Raw genomic sequence first — 15,705 nt, 5'->3', positions numbered from 1 at the left:
CCACTTGCTTTCCTTTCCTACATCATATCCTCTGAAGATGCCAGCCACAGATGCAGGCAAAATGTCAGGAGAGAATGCTGCTAGAACACTGACCAGACACTCCAAAACTACCCACAGCACCCCAGAAGCAGTGAAGTTTTTCCACAAAAAAAATCTCTGGCATAATCTGTTTCTTTTTAAGGAGGAGGAGGAAGAGGAGGAGGAGGAGGAGGAGGAGGGAGAAGATGGCATGCCAGCCGACAGTCTCTCTCCAAAGATGAAGAAGTTAATTACTGACAAACACAATGAAATCAGGAGAAAGGTTAAACCAACTGCTGCCAATATGCTGAAAATGGTAAGGTACACTGCTGGACGTGGTTGAAAAACGGTCCGGGATCACCACGGTGTGTTTGGTTCACCAGCCAAACCCATTAACCTTGGCTCCAATGGCTTCTCTTTTCCCCACAGCTTGGGGGTTACATTTCACAAGAGTGGGAAAGAAAGGTCTTTACTGGTCCTGGGCTTTAGAGGGAAGTTCAAGCAGGGGGCCAGTGTTGCCCCCACGCCATATGAGGAGTCAATGGGGATCTGGAGGCGACCCTTCCTTTTCTTTCTGGGATGGGGCAGGAAAAGGAGGATACAGCTGGAGGGCAGTGGTGGTTGGCACTGTTGTGCTGTTGGTCTCTCTGCAGATGGCCCCCAATGCCCGCTGCTGATACTGGGTCTGCCTCTCCCAAGCCTACCGTTTTCTTAGCCTGCTTCTTGGCATAGATTTGGCTGTTCTGCCTAGTGGTCTGGGCTGGAGTCGTCAGCATATGATATGAGACCAAGCCCTGGGGTTCTCTGCCATGACATCCTCGGTGTGACATCCTCAGTTTGCCTAAAGAAGAGGAGGAGTTTGGATTCATACCCCACTTTTCTCATCTACCAGGAGTCTCACACTGGCTTACAATACAAATCCATTTCCTTCCTCTCCCCACAACAAACACGTTGGTGGATTCCGCACAGCATATGTATAACGGGTTGCAATTGTTATAAATAAACCCATTTCCCTTCTTTCCGTTTATGTTACTTGTTTAGGAAGTGATTTGAGCCCATGGAAACAAGTCTAGCAGCCTTTGCAGGGAAACACTTCTCTAAAAAACGCATGCATAGCTGCGAAAACATAAAGAAATGAACCTATGCCAATTTTCCCACAATCCAATTGGCTGCACCTCCACAGCTTTGCATGTTCAACACACGAAATTAAAAAGAGAGAGAGAGCAAGGGACTTTCTTGCAATGGCCAGGCAACGTGGAATGTGTCACTGTAGAGCTAAGAGTGACATGGCAGTCATACTCACTGCCATGGGGACAAAACATGCTTGGGGGGCTTTACAATGGTGGGTGAACAGAATCTTCCCAACATGGCAGATGGTGGCATACATAAAAATAAAAGGGTGGAAGAGTGGAAGGGAGGGTGAGAATCGTCTGGCGTTATGTTAGCACAACAGCTCATGGGGACAAGAGGGGAATCAAATGACCCTGGGCGCACATGACGACCATCAGAGCCGTCTCCTTCCCTACCCAAGCCCTCGGGGGCAGGGGGCAGCTCAGCTCAGATCGGCACCACAGCAGTAAACCAGCTCTTGGGCTGCTTGCCATGGCGCCCTACCCCCTCCTCTCTGCAGCCTGGCTTCTGCCCTCCCCAGGGACTGAGCCCCTGTTTGAAATGTTTGAAAAGCTCAAGTTGGGAGGAATATAACAGGCTTAAGTCATTTTGGGAAAGAGACTTGTGTGAAGTTCTCCCCCAAAACACTGTTTATTATCTCCAGAAGATGTTATCGTTATTCTGTGCGGAATCCACCAGAGTCAGCCCGGGTAAGTGGATGGGAGGCGTCAGGGGAATACCAGGATTGTGATGTAGAAGCAGCCGATGGCAAACCACCTCTCAACGTCTTCTGCCTAGAAAACCCTGTGGGTTCACCATAAGTCAACTATGACGTCAAGTCGCACACACAAAAATGTACATTGCTTTAACTCCAGATGGTCTTAATAAAACATTTCTTTCTTTGCTTTACTAAGGTTTGGAATGAAAATGTTGCCGAGCAAGCTCGAAAAGTGTCTGAACAATGTCTTTTCCAAAGTAGTCCCATGGCCAGTCGAACGTTGGGGCGTAAGTAAAATGGAGAGAAAGTGCCGATTCAAAAATTGCACCACCAACCAACCAACCAACCAACCAACCAACCAACCAACCAACCAACCAACCAACCAACCAACCAACCAACCAGCCAACCAGCCAACCAGCCAGCCAGCCAGCCAGCCAGCCAGCCAGCCAGCCTGCCTGCCTGCCTGCCTGCCTGCCTGCCTGCCTGCCTGCCTGCCTGCCTGCCTGCCTGCCTGCCTGCCTGCCTACCTCATCCTGCTCTATTATGGGCTCAGCAGGGAAATGTACAGCTATGTTACACATGTTTCCCACCACCTGTTTCTCACTGAGCCAAAATGTGATGTATAGGGTAGCCATGGTAGGGTTTCTGGACAGGTAGGGTAGCCATAGGGTAGCCATGGTAGGGTTTCTCCCCTCCGGGCAGAGGCATAGAGGGAAAATGAAGCCTGGTGCAAAATCTGGGTTTTGCACCCCCACCCCCCAGGCAGCCACTGTGATGCTGGAATCCGCCCCCAAACAGCATCACTTTCAATGGTGTTTAAACTACAGAGCCCAAATTCTCCTTTTAAATCCACCATAAAGGGAGAATCTGGGGTTCCTAGTTAAACAACATTGAAAGTGATGCTGTTTTAAAGTGAATTATCCCCACCCTGAAACAGCATCACTTTCAATGTGGCGTAGTGGTTAAGAGCAGGTGCATTCTCATCTGGAGGAACCGGGTTTGATTCCCTGCTCTGCCGCTTGAGCTGTGGAGGCTTATCTGGGGAATTCAGATTAGCCTGTGCACTCCCACACACGCCAGCTGGGTGACCTTGGGCTAGTCACAACTTTTCAGAGCTCTCTCAGCCCCACCAACCTCACAGGGTGCTTGTTGTGAGGGAGCAAGGGCAAGGAGATTGTCAGCCCCTTTGAGTCTCCTACAGGAGAGAAAGGGGGGATATAAATCCAAAACTCTTCTTCTTCTTCTAACTGAGGACCTCAGATTCTCCCTTTAAATCCATGCCGAACTTCTGGACTTTTTCATCAAAAAAATGGATTATCAATTCAATCTTAAAAATATTTTTTTCCTGTGAGTAAGCCCCACTCACAATAATGGGATTTACTTAGAAGTAAGATACATTTCCTGACTGCTCTGTCACTCCAAAAATAGGCCTGCTTTCCACATAGAGAGTAAACACGGTATAATGGCAAAAGTTTTGTACTGAATCTGGGAGGCCCAAGTTTGAATCCTCACTTGGGCCACGGAAGCGTTCCGGGTGATCTTGGGCCAGTTGTGTGCTCTCCGCTTAACCTACCTCACAAGGTTTTGGTGGTGAGAAAAATGACGTCAATTTTGTACAATCTCATCTGACTCCTGACATTTTGCATCTGTTCTGTTTTACACCGTGGCACTTTGCACACACATAAAAGAAGAAAAGGAGATTCCAGCATTGCAATCAATCATTGCCAGTCCATGAGTATCTCCTACAAGCCTTTGTAGCAATTCCATTTAACTTTAAAATCCTATTTAATTAGATGTATTTAAATATATTTAACTACTGAGGCTTGGGGCTAAGGTCCACACAGGAGCATTTAGGCCAACTTAGTATCTAATCTTAATGAAGTTTCATTCGTCAGTCTTGACTATGGACCCTTAGAAACCACCACATTTCTCCTTTTTGCAGATATGGTGTGTGGCGAGAACATACTTCAGACAAATAATTTCAAGGAGTGGGCAGAAGTAATTAAGTTCTGGACTGCTGGGAAGGATTACTTCAAGTATGGCACTGGGGCTACAGACCCAGCCCAAAATGTATTTGGCTACACTCAGGTATGGACCTGGTGTCTGGCAAAACTATGACATTTAAAAGAGCCAATTGAGGCAGGGCTGCTCAGAAGCTCGTTTTATTCAGCTGGGCTTACTCCCAGGAAAGTGCTCCTAGTGACGGAGCTGTTAGGCCCCTTCCGCACATGCAGAATAATGCACTTTCAATTCACTTTCAGAATTGTTTGCAAGTGGGTTTTGCCTTTCTGCACAGTAAAATCCAGCTGCAGTGTATTCAAAGTGGATTGAACGTGAATTATTCTGCATGTGCGGAAGGGGCTTTAGTATAGCCCAGTGGTGGCGAACCTTTGGCACTCCAGATGTTATGGACTACAATTCCCATCAGCCCCTGCCAGCATGGCCATGGGGCTGATGGGGATTGTAGTCCATAACACGGCCATGCTGGCAGGGGCTGATGGGAATTGTAGTCCATAACATCTGGAGCGCCAAAGGTTCACCACCACGGGTATATCCCAATCGAGAAATCAGAATCCCAACCAGAAATCAGTCCCGTATCTGTTTGTGTTGATTAATGACTCAGTCCTATGGATTAATAACTCAGTCCTATTAATGACTCAGTCCTATGGAGGGGAGGAATCACATTGTTGAGGAGGCATGGGGGTGGACCAGACACCTTCAGAGGTGGAGCCAATGTTACTCAGCTTCCTCTCCAGGTTTGTGGGCAATGCCCCACTGCCTGGGACTGGGAAAGGGTGGTGTAAGTTTATTAAGCCCTGTGGAGGACTTTCCAGAAGCTGGAGGTGAGGGGGGGGATTGGGTTTTTTTCTCTGCCTCCCCGCACCAGGTGCAATTTGATGGGGTGCACAAAACAACCATGGAGGTTACTGTGGCAGGAGAGGTGTGCAGATAGAAAAGAAGATATATTTATTTAATTGTGGGTTGGTTTTAAAAAACCGATTGGCAGCAACAATCTCCAGATAGTTCGAGGAGAAACTTAAATTTAAGCTAACTCTGATGGGCCCATTTAGCATACGGCAGCTTCATGAGAAAGAAGACGAATGTGGATGAATTAAACAAGTCATTCACAAATGGGGTTTTTCATTGTGAAAAATGAATGGGAGAAATGAAACAGTCCTTTCCACGTCTGCCATAAGTTAATGCTGTTTTCCCTGCTTACGTTCACAGATGATTTGGTACAATTCATACCAAATTGGATGTTCCGTTTCTTATTGCGAGACGGCTACTTTCCCGTTCTTGTACATATGCCATTACTGCCCAGGGTAAGTCTAAATTCTGCATAAAGTGTTTTCAACTCACCCCAATCCAGAGCTCCACACAGCCGCTGAGGCTCATGCAGATTGAATGGACAAGAGCGGCTACATGCATTCCAAGGGAGGAAGTAGATCCATGTGTTCAAAGGAGGATGCTTGCCAGTCAGCTGTTCAGGAAGAGGAATTGGCACACTTTTGTGGGAGGGGGATCCTCTTCCATCTTGTACACCCATAACCTATAAAAAGGATGACTGTTCGTTAGCATTTCAGATGTAAGGTTTGTGCTTGTGCTATGCAGTGATGGCGAACCTTTGGCACTCCAGTTGTTACGGACTACAATTCCCATCAGCCCCTGCCAGCATGGCCAATTGGCCATGCTGGCAGGGACTGATGGGAATTGTAGTCCGTAACAACTGGAGTGCCAAAGGTTCACCACCACAGTGCTATAGGAATGATCAGGTGAAGACCCCTTTCTTTTCTTTTCATCCATCCTTTTTACCTGTTCTGTTTGACCCCCAAACAAGTGGGGATCTTGGCAGATCACTCCTACCACCTCTGGCAATCTAGGAGTTCTTACTCCAGCAAATTGGGGTGTTTTTCCCAGAGATCTTCTGTCAGTCACAAAGTCAATGTTTAGGGTGTTTACTGGCTTGTTAAAGGGCCACCTTTGCCTAGGGTTGTTAGCCTGTGTACGGCACCTAGCAGGAAACTCATGTGTGTGTGTGTGTGTGTGTGTGTGTGGCAGAGACACAGAAGGGGCACCATCACAGAAATGTCACTTCTCAGATAGACCCAGCATCGACATCAAACCCCCCCCTTTTGTGCCGTTGCAGTTTTACAGTTTTTTCTAAAAAAAATCCACTAATTACAGAATTGCAGGAAGAAAAGCGACCAAACTGAGCACCAAAAAGCAAATAACAAATACTTGCTGGGTTACAATTTTGGATCCTGAGAGAGTCATGATTTTTCCAATGGTGTCCTTTGAAATCATATCACGTTGAAAAGATTTAGTATTCCCCCCCCCCAAAATACAGATTTTAGCAAAGAGAAAATAGAACAACACTAAAAAGCTATATTGCACTTCAACCATACACATTTTTCAGTGTTATTCTTAAATGTTTAAAATAATATGAATAATAAATTTTCAGTTTCCCCAAAAATTCTTGATCAGGCATTTTACAAGTTGTTCTGAAAGGGTACCTTTATATGGCCACTTCCAGGGATCACCTGGGAGTGACATCAGAGCTCCTATGACATTCCTTCCTAATGACCTGTACCATTGTTTACTTGATTGATCATGTTTAATTGAGGACAAAGACCACTGATAGTTGGGCATCTGGTAAGCCGATTGATCTACTTCCTAGTGCAAGATCTAGAAAGTTTTGTAAGTTTTTTTGGCTAGGAGTCTGTGCTCCTTTCTCCCTGCATTCTGTAATTTTCACTGGTTTAGATTTCATTGGCCCATTCTGCATGGACGAGTGAAGCGACTGCTCGCCGGCATACATGATACCAGTGGAGCCCTGGGACCGTTCACACGCATGTGCATGGAGGCAAATCCTATTTTTAGAAACCTACCTTCTCTCCCTGTGGAGCTCCGCAGGGACAAGGGGATACGCCCCCCCCCCCCAGCGACAGCCTGGGGGTCAGAGGCAGTGGTGGGATTCAGCCAATTTGTACCAGTTCTCAAGAACCTATATCTAATTTTTGGTTGAGTTCAGAGAACCAGTTGTGTCTTGGCGGGGCGGAGGAGGGGTGTGGATGATGATTTTGCACCCCTATGCCTCCCCCCTACTGACTCGGCTCGTTTGTGCTGGGTTGGCACATAGGAGGAGGAGATGGCCACCCAGCGGCTCCCTTTGTGTCAGGCGGATGCAGGATGCCTCGTGGCCAGATGGCAGGAACCAGCCTGAGGCTGTGGCTCAGCAGCAGGAAACTCAGGCACTGAGCCACGACCTCCTAAGCTGGCTCCAATGCCAGTTACCTCTTGCATCCCACTTACTTCACTGCCAAGCCAGTGAGGTAACTGGGCTGTGGGGGGCTGGTGGGGTGGCGGGTGCCCAGAGCAGTTACTCCAGACACTATTTTCCCCAGCAACACCTCTGGAGGGGGAGCGAGGGTGCTTTCAGAGTCCCGGAGCAGCCAACTGCCTTGCCGCCTGGCTGCTCTGAGGAGCTCGAAGCCCCAAAGGGGGAATGAGGGGGCTTTCAGAGCAGTGATGGCAAGGCCCCATTGCTCCCTTCGCCCCCACAAGAAGTTCCTCTGGAACACTTAAGTGGGTGTTGGGGTGGGGCGCTGGAGGAGGGCGAGTGGCGGTGGGGACGTGAGATGGCGGTGATGCAACGGGGGCACAGTGGGGGGCAAACCAGTTGTTAAATTATTAGAATCCTACCACTGGTAAGAGGGGAGCGTGGCTGTGCCTCCTAGTCCCTGCAGAGCTGCACAGGAAGAGAAGGTAGGTTTTTAGAAAACAGGAGGTGCCTAAAAGCGGCGCCTCCTACCCGGTGCCGTTTGCACAGTACCATGTGCACAACATTTTACTGTGCCAGGCAGGGACGCAGTTTTTGGCCCAAGTGGAGTGGGCCTCTGGTAGCCTATTACTGAATCTTTGAGAGAATTTGGGGTTTATTTCCCCCCTGGGTTGGCTGTTTTAAACTCACTCTCGCAGACAGACAGACAGACAGACAGACAGACAGACAGACAGACAGACAGACAGACAGACAGACAGACAGACAGACAGACAGACAGACAGACAGACAGACAGACAGACAGACAGACAGACAGACAGACAGACAGACATGAGGAAAGAGAGGTGGGTCTCTTGCCTTTGTCTCTCACAAACATTTGCAGATTTATTTAAAGGGATATTGTCAGTTGACCTTCACAGGGTGCCCACCGACACTTTTTCTGGCTCCCTTTAAGTATGCTCAGAAAGTGGGGGGAGCTTTGGCTCAGCAAAGGTTCTGATTGGCTATTTGAGACTTGATTGGCTGTTGACTTCCTCCCAGCAATCAGACTCTGGTCAACCAAAATCGGTTTATTACATCAGAGTAAATGAACAGGTACACTCTAGAAATTCTGTGCTGGATCTGACATTCTCACCCTACGCGGCAGCCTGTATCCGCCACTACGTGCTCCCCATCCCTCTAACGGTTCTCCCAAAAGCAAAACTATTCAAAGACCATGCGGTTCCTCCAAGGCAGAGTATAAATTCAAACTCTTCCTCTTCTACAGTGGGAAGAACTCTTTCCTGGGAGTAAGGTCCATTGAGTAGACCTGAGTAGGATACTGAATAACCCTCCTTGGGATTGCTTTCCAAGCTATCAAAGGAGGGTTGCCAGATCTGCGAAATATCTGGAGATTTTAAGGGTGGAGACTAGAGAGGGCAGGGTTTGGAGAGGGTGGGACTTCAATGGGGTATAATGCTATAGGTGCCACCATCCAAAGCGGCCATTTTCTCCAGGGGAACTGGTCTCTGTTGTCTTGAAATCAGTTCTAATGGTGGGCGACTGTCAGGCCTGGCCCCTGCCTATCCTGGCATCAGTGAGTTCACACCTGCAATTGCTGTTATCTGTGGCCTGAGGGCCATCCTGTTTTCTATAGCTTCTTGTAATTAGTGAAGACCACATTTCTCCCCTATCTGCAGGGTAGATTGAGTCCTATTGCAGTCCTTGGTCGGAACACATAACAATGCAGTTTTTAGCAATGTTCTTTTCTCATGCAGCTAACGCTGGGAAAAGGTGGGGGGAGCAATCAGAAGGGCAATGTGTGAACATATATACCCATTGCAAAGTCCTGAATGTCAGCTCCGGCTGTCTTGCAGCAGGGGTCCCGACACAGTTCAATAAAGCTCTTGAATCTACCTTGAGTCTCAATTATTGACTGGAGTAACTCATGGTTACAGCGATCTCCAGGCAGCTGATGGATGTTGGCAACCCTATATCATTAAATCTTTATCCTTCATGAACAATCTAAGTTATCATCCCCGCAAAACTGCCAGTAGGCATATATCCTTGTTATTATACGTGGATGATGCTGTAATCTTATCAAGAACTCAAATAGGATTGATAAGTGTCCTTGGTAAGTTAACTTCTTATTGCAAGCAAGAAAAATTGTCAATAATTTTCAAAAAACCAAAGATTCTAGTGGCAGGAAAACAGCCTACATGCAGGGACTGGCTTATCTCGGGGAATAAGATCGAAGAAATGGATAGCTTTAAATATCTAGGGGTAGTTCTCCAGGCCTCCGGTGCAAAACTACAGCATCATAAAGCAATGGCACTCACTGGTGATAGGACAGCAAATAGTATTTTGAAATTCTATAGAACCAGAGGTGGATCTTATGCACCGGCAGGTGGGAGGGGGGAACAATCAGAAGGGCAATGTGTGAACATTTATACCCACTGCAATGGCCTGAGCATCAGCTCAGGCTTCTTGCAAGAAGGGTCCTGACACAGTTCAATAAAGCTCTTGAATCTTCCTTGAGTCTCAATTTTTGACTGGAGTAACACACTCTTACAGCAATCTCCAGGCAGCCGATGGATGTTGGCAACCCTATATCAAAGTTGATCTTCATTAAATCTTCATCCTTTATGAACTGTACTTGGATGATAGCATGTATTATGTTGCTTCATGATTTCAGAGGGAACTTCGTGCACCAAATTCCAACCCCCTACAAAAGCGGCCCAACGTGTGAACACTGCCCCGGTAGATGCGAGGATAAACTTTGCAGTAAGTTACTTCTGATACCCTCAGCTCTTCTTGATAATGTTGCTCATCTTCTAATACAACCACAATACATTTATAAAGTGACTTCAGAATTTGTGGCAAAGCTAGTCCCCATAATATTGCTTGTTATAAACTCACTGATATGAGTGTTGCTTTGCAATTCTTCGGTGAAAGAATTCCATCATTTAGGGAACACCGCAGCTTGGCCATAAGCAAAATGAACCTTTCCTTTTGGTTCATCATGACTCTAGGCAAGGTATCTTGGGAGGAACTTAATAATCTGTATGCCTAATAGCGACATGTTATCCATATCCACACATACCTAAATCCACAAACTCACTGCCCTGTCCTCCTTTCTTTCTTTTAGTTTTCATTTCCCTCTTTATTTTTTCTTCCCCCTTCCTGGATTATTTATCCTGCTTGATTGTTGTTGTTGTTGTTGTTATGACACCATCTGTTTTAATTCACAGGTTTGATGAGTGCATTTTGTCTAATTTGTATATAATTTTAACTGCTGTTCATCACCTTGAATCTGAATTTTTCTTGGAAATGGTGGGGTAAAAATCAAATAAATAATAAACAAACAGGCTTTTAGATTAGTGTGGGGGAACTCCCCAGGTTTGTAAAAAAAATATGAAATATTTATATTTCCTCAAATGAACATAGAAAATCTGAAACTTTTTAAAAAGTGTGTGTTTAAATCCCCCCCCCAATTTTTGGAAAAGTGTTGTCTGCACATATGCAGAAAATACTCTATCAAATGGCAATGGTTAGATCTGAGAACTAGGATTGGCTGCTAGGCCAGGCCAAGCCAAGTGGAGAGCCAGTGTGCTTTAGTGGTTAGGAGCTATGAAATCTAATCTGGTGAGTCAGGTTCAAGATCCCACACATCCACATGAAGCCTGCTGGGTGACCTTGGGCCAGTCCCAGTTCTCTCCAAACTCTCCCAGACTCACCTACCTCACAAGGGGCCTGTTGTGGGGAGAGTTTGTAAGCTGCTTTGAGACTCCTTGTAGTTGAGAAAAGTGGGGTATAAATCCAAACTACTACTCCTCCTTCTCCTCCTCCTCCTCCTCCTCCAGCTGTTGTTGTGTTGGTGGTGGTGGTGGTGGCAGACACTGGAATTGAGCTTTGCTGCTGCTGAGGCAGATGCCCCAATACACTCTGCCCCCCCAGCCAGGTGTTGGCAGATGCTGGAATTGGCTCCTGTGCTGTGCTGCTACCACCACAGATAGCAGGACTTGGCAGGATTAACTTCCAGGCCAGGCCATTGCTGTGGCAGACCCTGCTACAAAAAGAGCGGCTTCCAGGTTTGGTCCGCTCTGGTAATGGCCAGAATAATCCTAACCCTAGCTCTGTATGGCAGGAGTTGCCCCACTACAAAGAGCTGGGCTTGGCCAAGGAATCCCCCCTCCCAAGGTAAAGATGGTGTTCTTTTCTCCTTGGGGAGAGATAGCATCCCTCCAAAAGGTTGAGATGGCATTCTATCTTTTCAAGTTATGGTAAGCATTTTAACAACATACTCATGAGCCTTTGATAATTATGCAAATTAGTCCAAGGCATTGACCTTGGAGATCAGGAATGTGCCCCCGTCCCCCTGCTTTTAGCAGGCCCAGTCTTGCTTTGGACAATCTTTTCAAGTTATTGTTGAAATTTGGGTGCTGTGTGGTTTCCGGGCTGTATGGCCGTCTTTTAGCAGCATTCTCTCCTGACGTTTTGCCTGCATCTGTGGCTGGCATCTTCAGAGGATCCAGGCGAAATGTCAGGAGAGAATGCTGCTAGAAGACGGCCATACAGCCCGGAAACCACACAGCACCCAAGTGATTCCGGCCGTGAAAGCCTTCGACAATATATTGTTGAAATGCTCACTATAACTTGAAAAGATAGTTCAAGGCAGGACTGAACATGCTAAAAGTAATTGGATTAGACCATGTCCTGGATCTCTAGGCAGGCCAGGGGGTGGTGCTGAGGGAGGCTCAACTTTGTACGCCTGGCTGGGGCGTTTTGCCTTCTGGGCTCCCTGGGGAGGGGTGGAGGTCTTGGGGGCGCCAGGAGCCTTGAAAATATAATCCAACACACCAGCCTGCTTCTGCCTTGGCTCCGTGCCTCCATCGGGGAGGATGACTCTCTGGTCACGTGGGGGGCTGGTTTTGCAACCCCACGTGAGCAGATGTGTGCACCCGGAGACATGGGTTACCCCAGCTCCCAGGCAGATACGACACTGCATGCTGCAAAGCTTCTGGGTGCCCATGTATCTCCCTCTCTGCTAGAACATTTGCCCCTTGCATTGGTGAGGTGGTCACCTATGTTGGCACAAGGCAGTGCCAGCTCCAGAGGCGAGTCCACTGCCCTCATCTCCGGGTTGGGCTCTTAGTACAGTTTTTTTAAAGCTTAAAACACCAGCTCTGCCTTTCCTGTCTAACTACCTGTTGCTTTGGTTCTTTTCAGCCAATCCGTGTAAGCACACGGATAGCATTATGAACTGCAATCAACTGCGAAGGAGCTACTCATGTAGAAGAAAATTCGTCTCTAAGAGCTGCCAAGCCACCTGCAAATGCAAAAAGGAAATTGTATAATGTGTGGGTGAATATCACAAGACAAGTCCTGGGATAACTGTTGGTGAATGAAACACGTTAGAAAAAAGAACTGTCAGTATACAGTGAGATTTGTCAACGGTCCTTTCAGCGCAAATCTCCGGAAACATTTGTAAAAGATTTGAAAACATTTTCAATCCCCTATGTTGTTTGCAATCACGCCCTTCAAATGATTCCCGGCTCCCTTTTTTTTTTTATTTTCCCATTTTTTCCCCCAGCGTGTGGACAAATCAGCGCTTCTGTTCTTCACAGCGTCGAGCTGCAGTTCCCCGTAGCTGATACTGAGACTTCTGTAGTTGACGCTGTGAAGATTAAGTTCCCCAAAACCTCAAAAACACTCTGAAATGCTCCAAAAACAGGGCAAAAAGCTGCAGGCGAAGGGCGATCTCACAAAATGGCGTCTTAAAGAGACAACACACAAATGAAGACTTTTTTAAAAAAAGTTTCAGTCAAAAAACGTCCATTCCGCACAAAAGCTCTAAAATGGTTGCAAACCATTTTGCAAACAATCATGTTCAGGTTTTTACTCCACATTGTGCCAAACCAAAACATTCTGACATCATTTCATCCTACATAAAACAGTTAGGCTCTGCTGCACATTTTTTTTAACTTTTAATATGCATGAGCGAATTTAAAAGCACAAAGATTTTTCAGAGTGGTGCCGATTTTCTGGCTCTCTGATTGGATCTTACTGTTGTTTGCCATATGATTGGATGTATGTGTTGCTGCCCATCTGCTTCAATTCCATTGGTCAGCACACACCCCGCAGAAGTGAGTTTTCAAGACTTTCTAGAGTGGAACTGATTGGTCCCCCTTTTCTCCACCACAGCACCATACTATACAAACAAATCCCTACCCCTTATCTATCTATCTATCTATCTATCTATCTATCTATCTATCTATCTATCTATCTATCTATCTATCTATCTATCTATCTATCTATCTATCTATCTATCTATCTATCTATCTATCTATCTATCTATCTATCTATCTATCTATCTATCTATCTATCTATCATCTATCTATCTATCATCTATCTATCTATCTATCTATCTATCTATCTATCTATCTATCTATCTATCTATCATCTATCTATCTATCTATCTATCTATCTATCTATCTATCTATCTATCTATCTATCTATCTATCTATCTATCTATCTATCTATCTATCTATCTATCTATCTATCTATCTATCTATCTATATAAAGCTAACAGTGTTTTTGTTGATGATAGTATACCTCAGCAACTGCTGAGCCAATTCCTCTGAAAATTCCCAGCCACTATAGTCAGCCAGGCGAGAGTGTTTTTAGATGTTCACATTCCTGAAATTTCACACCTGGCCCAGGTAAAATGCCTTTTTCCTGGTGCTCCCTGGTGAAGGATATGCAGCTGCCTGTGTGTAATGTGCGGCTTAGAATGTTCACTCAGATGGCCAGATATGAGCAGTGAAAATAGTACATAGGCAATAACTCGAGTGGAAGTGAAACACATACACACACATACACATGAGGGAGAGGGAAGGGAGGGAGCGGGAGGGGTGGCATGCAAGGGAAGAGAGGGAGGGAGGGAAGAGAGTGAGGGGCGACATGCAAGGGATGGGAGGGAGGGGCCAGGCACCCTAGATTCCCTAAATACTGCGGTTACAGTTAAGAAAACCAGGCACGCATTACTCAGGAGTAAGCTTGGTACAGCAACCATGACATACTTTGAATGGCTGCATCACGCCCCTCAGAGGGTTTCCTCAGAATTGACACCCATTGCCACCAACCAAACTTACTCCCAGGTAAAGGATCATGACCAGCCAGCCTAGATGTGTGGGAGGGGTGCCTTTCCATCTTCCCCCCCAAGGAATGTGGGCACACACATCACTGACATCGCACAGTATCAGGCTGCGTGTTTGCATGAGCATGTACTGCTGGTCTCTGCAATTGATTTGCTGCTACTGTTCCTTTCCCATTTCACCACAATAAGCCACAGCAACGCGTGGCTGGGCCCTGCTAGTCCTACATAAAAGGAAGGGTGTTTGAAATTAGAATATTATAGTATACGAATAAAATACTAATAACTGTGAGAATCTATCCTGTCCCCAGATAAAGTGGCACATTAAGGATTCGATGCAGGGGTGCACCCATGGCCCCAAGTGCGGGACTTTCAGTCATGTGAGGGAGCCCCCACACATGACAAAACAGCATGCGCCCCCCCCCTGTGGAGACAAGCCCCCCTTTCAGCCTCCCTGTCAGCCACCTTCTGGCACCCCCAGGCCCCGGGAGAGCAGCAGCTTGCCTATAGGGACATGTTGGGGGGGTGGCACTCTGCCTGTAGGGACATGTTGGGGGGTGGCACTCTGCCTATAGGGACATGTTGGGGGGGTGGCACTGCCTGTAGGGACATGTTGGGGGGGTGGCACTCTGCCTGTAGGGACATGTTGGGGGGTGGCACTCTGCCTATAGGGACATGTTGGGGGGGGGCACTCTGCCTGTAGGGACATGTTGGGGGGGTGGCACTCTGCCTATAGGGACATGTTGGGGGGTGGCACTCTGCCTGTAGGGACATGTTGGGGGGTGGCACTCTGCCTATAGGGACATGTTGGGGGGGTGGCACTCTGCCTGTAGGGACATGTTGGGGGGTGGCACTCTGCCTATAGGGACATGTTGGGGGGGGTGGCACTCTACCTATAGGGACATGTTGGGGGGGTGGCACTCTGCCTATAGGGACATGTTGGGGGGGGTGGCACTCTGCCTGTAGGGACATGTTGGGGGTGGCACTCTGCCCCCTCCCCCCAGCAGCCGGGCTACTGCCCTCCCCAGAGTGTGGGGAGAGCAGGAGCCAAGCAGGCCTCCATGGACGTGATTTTAAAAGCATGGAGGCCGGGGGCGGGGCTCATGGATGGGGCTCTGAGGCATGGCCTTACCCCTAGCACCACCACCCTGGGCTGCCTTCAGCCTGGCTTCTGCCCTCCCCAGAGCCTGGGGAGAACAGGAGCCAAGCCGGCCGCTAGGAACATGCTTTTAATAGCAGGGAGGCCAGAGCCACAGCCCCTGAGCCCAGTTCACCAGAGGGCAGGGCTTGGTGACATGGCCCTTCCCCTCAACCCCTCCCCAGACGGGCTTGGCTCCTGGAGGCTGGCTTGGCTCCTGCTTTTGCCAGGCTTTGGGTAGGACAGAAGCCAGGCTGTAGGGAGCCCAGGGGGGCGGCCAGGAAAGGAATTGTCTCCGGGTGCCATTT

At 47.6% G+C, this 15,705-nt stretch overlaps 1 protein-coding gene across 1 annotated transcript; it reads left to right on the top strand.

The window, feature by feature from the left end:
• The first annotated feature begins 256 nt into the window (after positions 1-256).
• LOC125438379 (serotriflin-like) lies at positions 257-12,821 on the top strand. Its single transcript, XM_048506820.1, has 6 exons — positions 257-334; positions 2,043-2,133; positions 3,789-3,934; positions 5,075-5,169; positions 9,799-9,887; positions 12,697-12,821. Exons 1-6 carry the CDS (start codon positions 257-259, stop codon positions 12,819-12,821), a joined length of 624 nt encoding a protein of 207 aa, XP_048362777.1.
• Positions 12,822-15,705: the final 2,884 nt, after the last annotated feature.

This window comes from Sphaerodactylus townsendi, linkage group LG01, assembly GCF_021028975.2.
Source record: "Sphaerodactylus townsendi isolate TG3544 linkage group LG01, MPM_Stown_v2.3, whole genome shotgun sequence".
NCBI lineage: Eukaryota > Metazoa > Chordata > Lepidosauria > Squamata > Sphaerodactylidae > Sphaerodactylus > Sphaerodactylus townsendi.
This window is presented reverse-complemented; position numbering and strand designations above follow the sequence as displayed.

Bases quoted from the DNA above. Each gene is read 5' to 3' on its own strand.
- LOC125438379 (XM_048506820.1), top strand. From the start codon at position 257: ATGAAGAAGTTAATTACTGACAAACACAATGAAATCAGGAGAAAGGTT. The intron at 2,134-3,788 runs GTAAGTAAAATG...TCCTTTTTGCAG, and splicing joins GGCCAGTCGAACGTTGGGGC to ATATGGTGTGTGGCGAGAAC. The intron at 9,888-12,696 runs GTAAGTTACTTC...TTTTTCCCCCAG, and splicing joins ATGCGAGGATAAACTTTGCA to CGTGTGGACAAATCAGCGCT.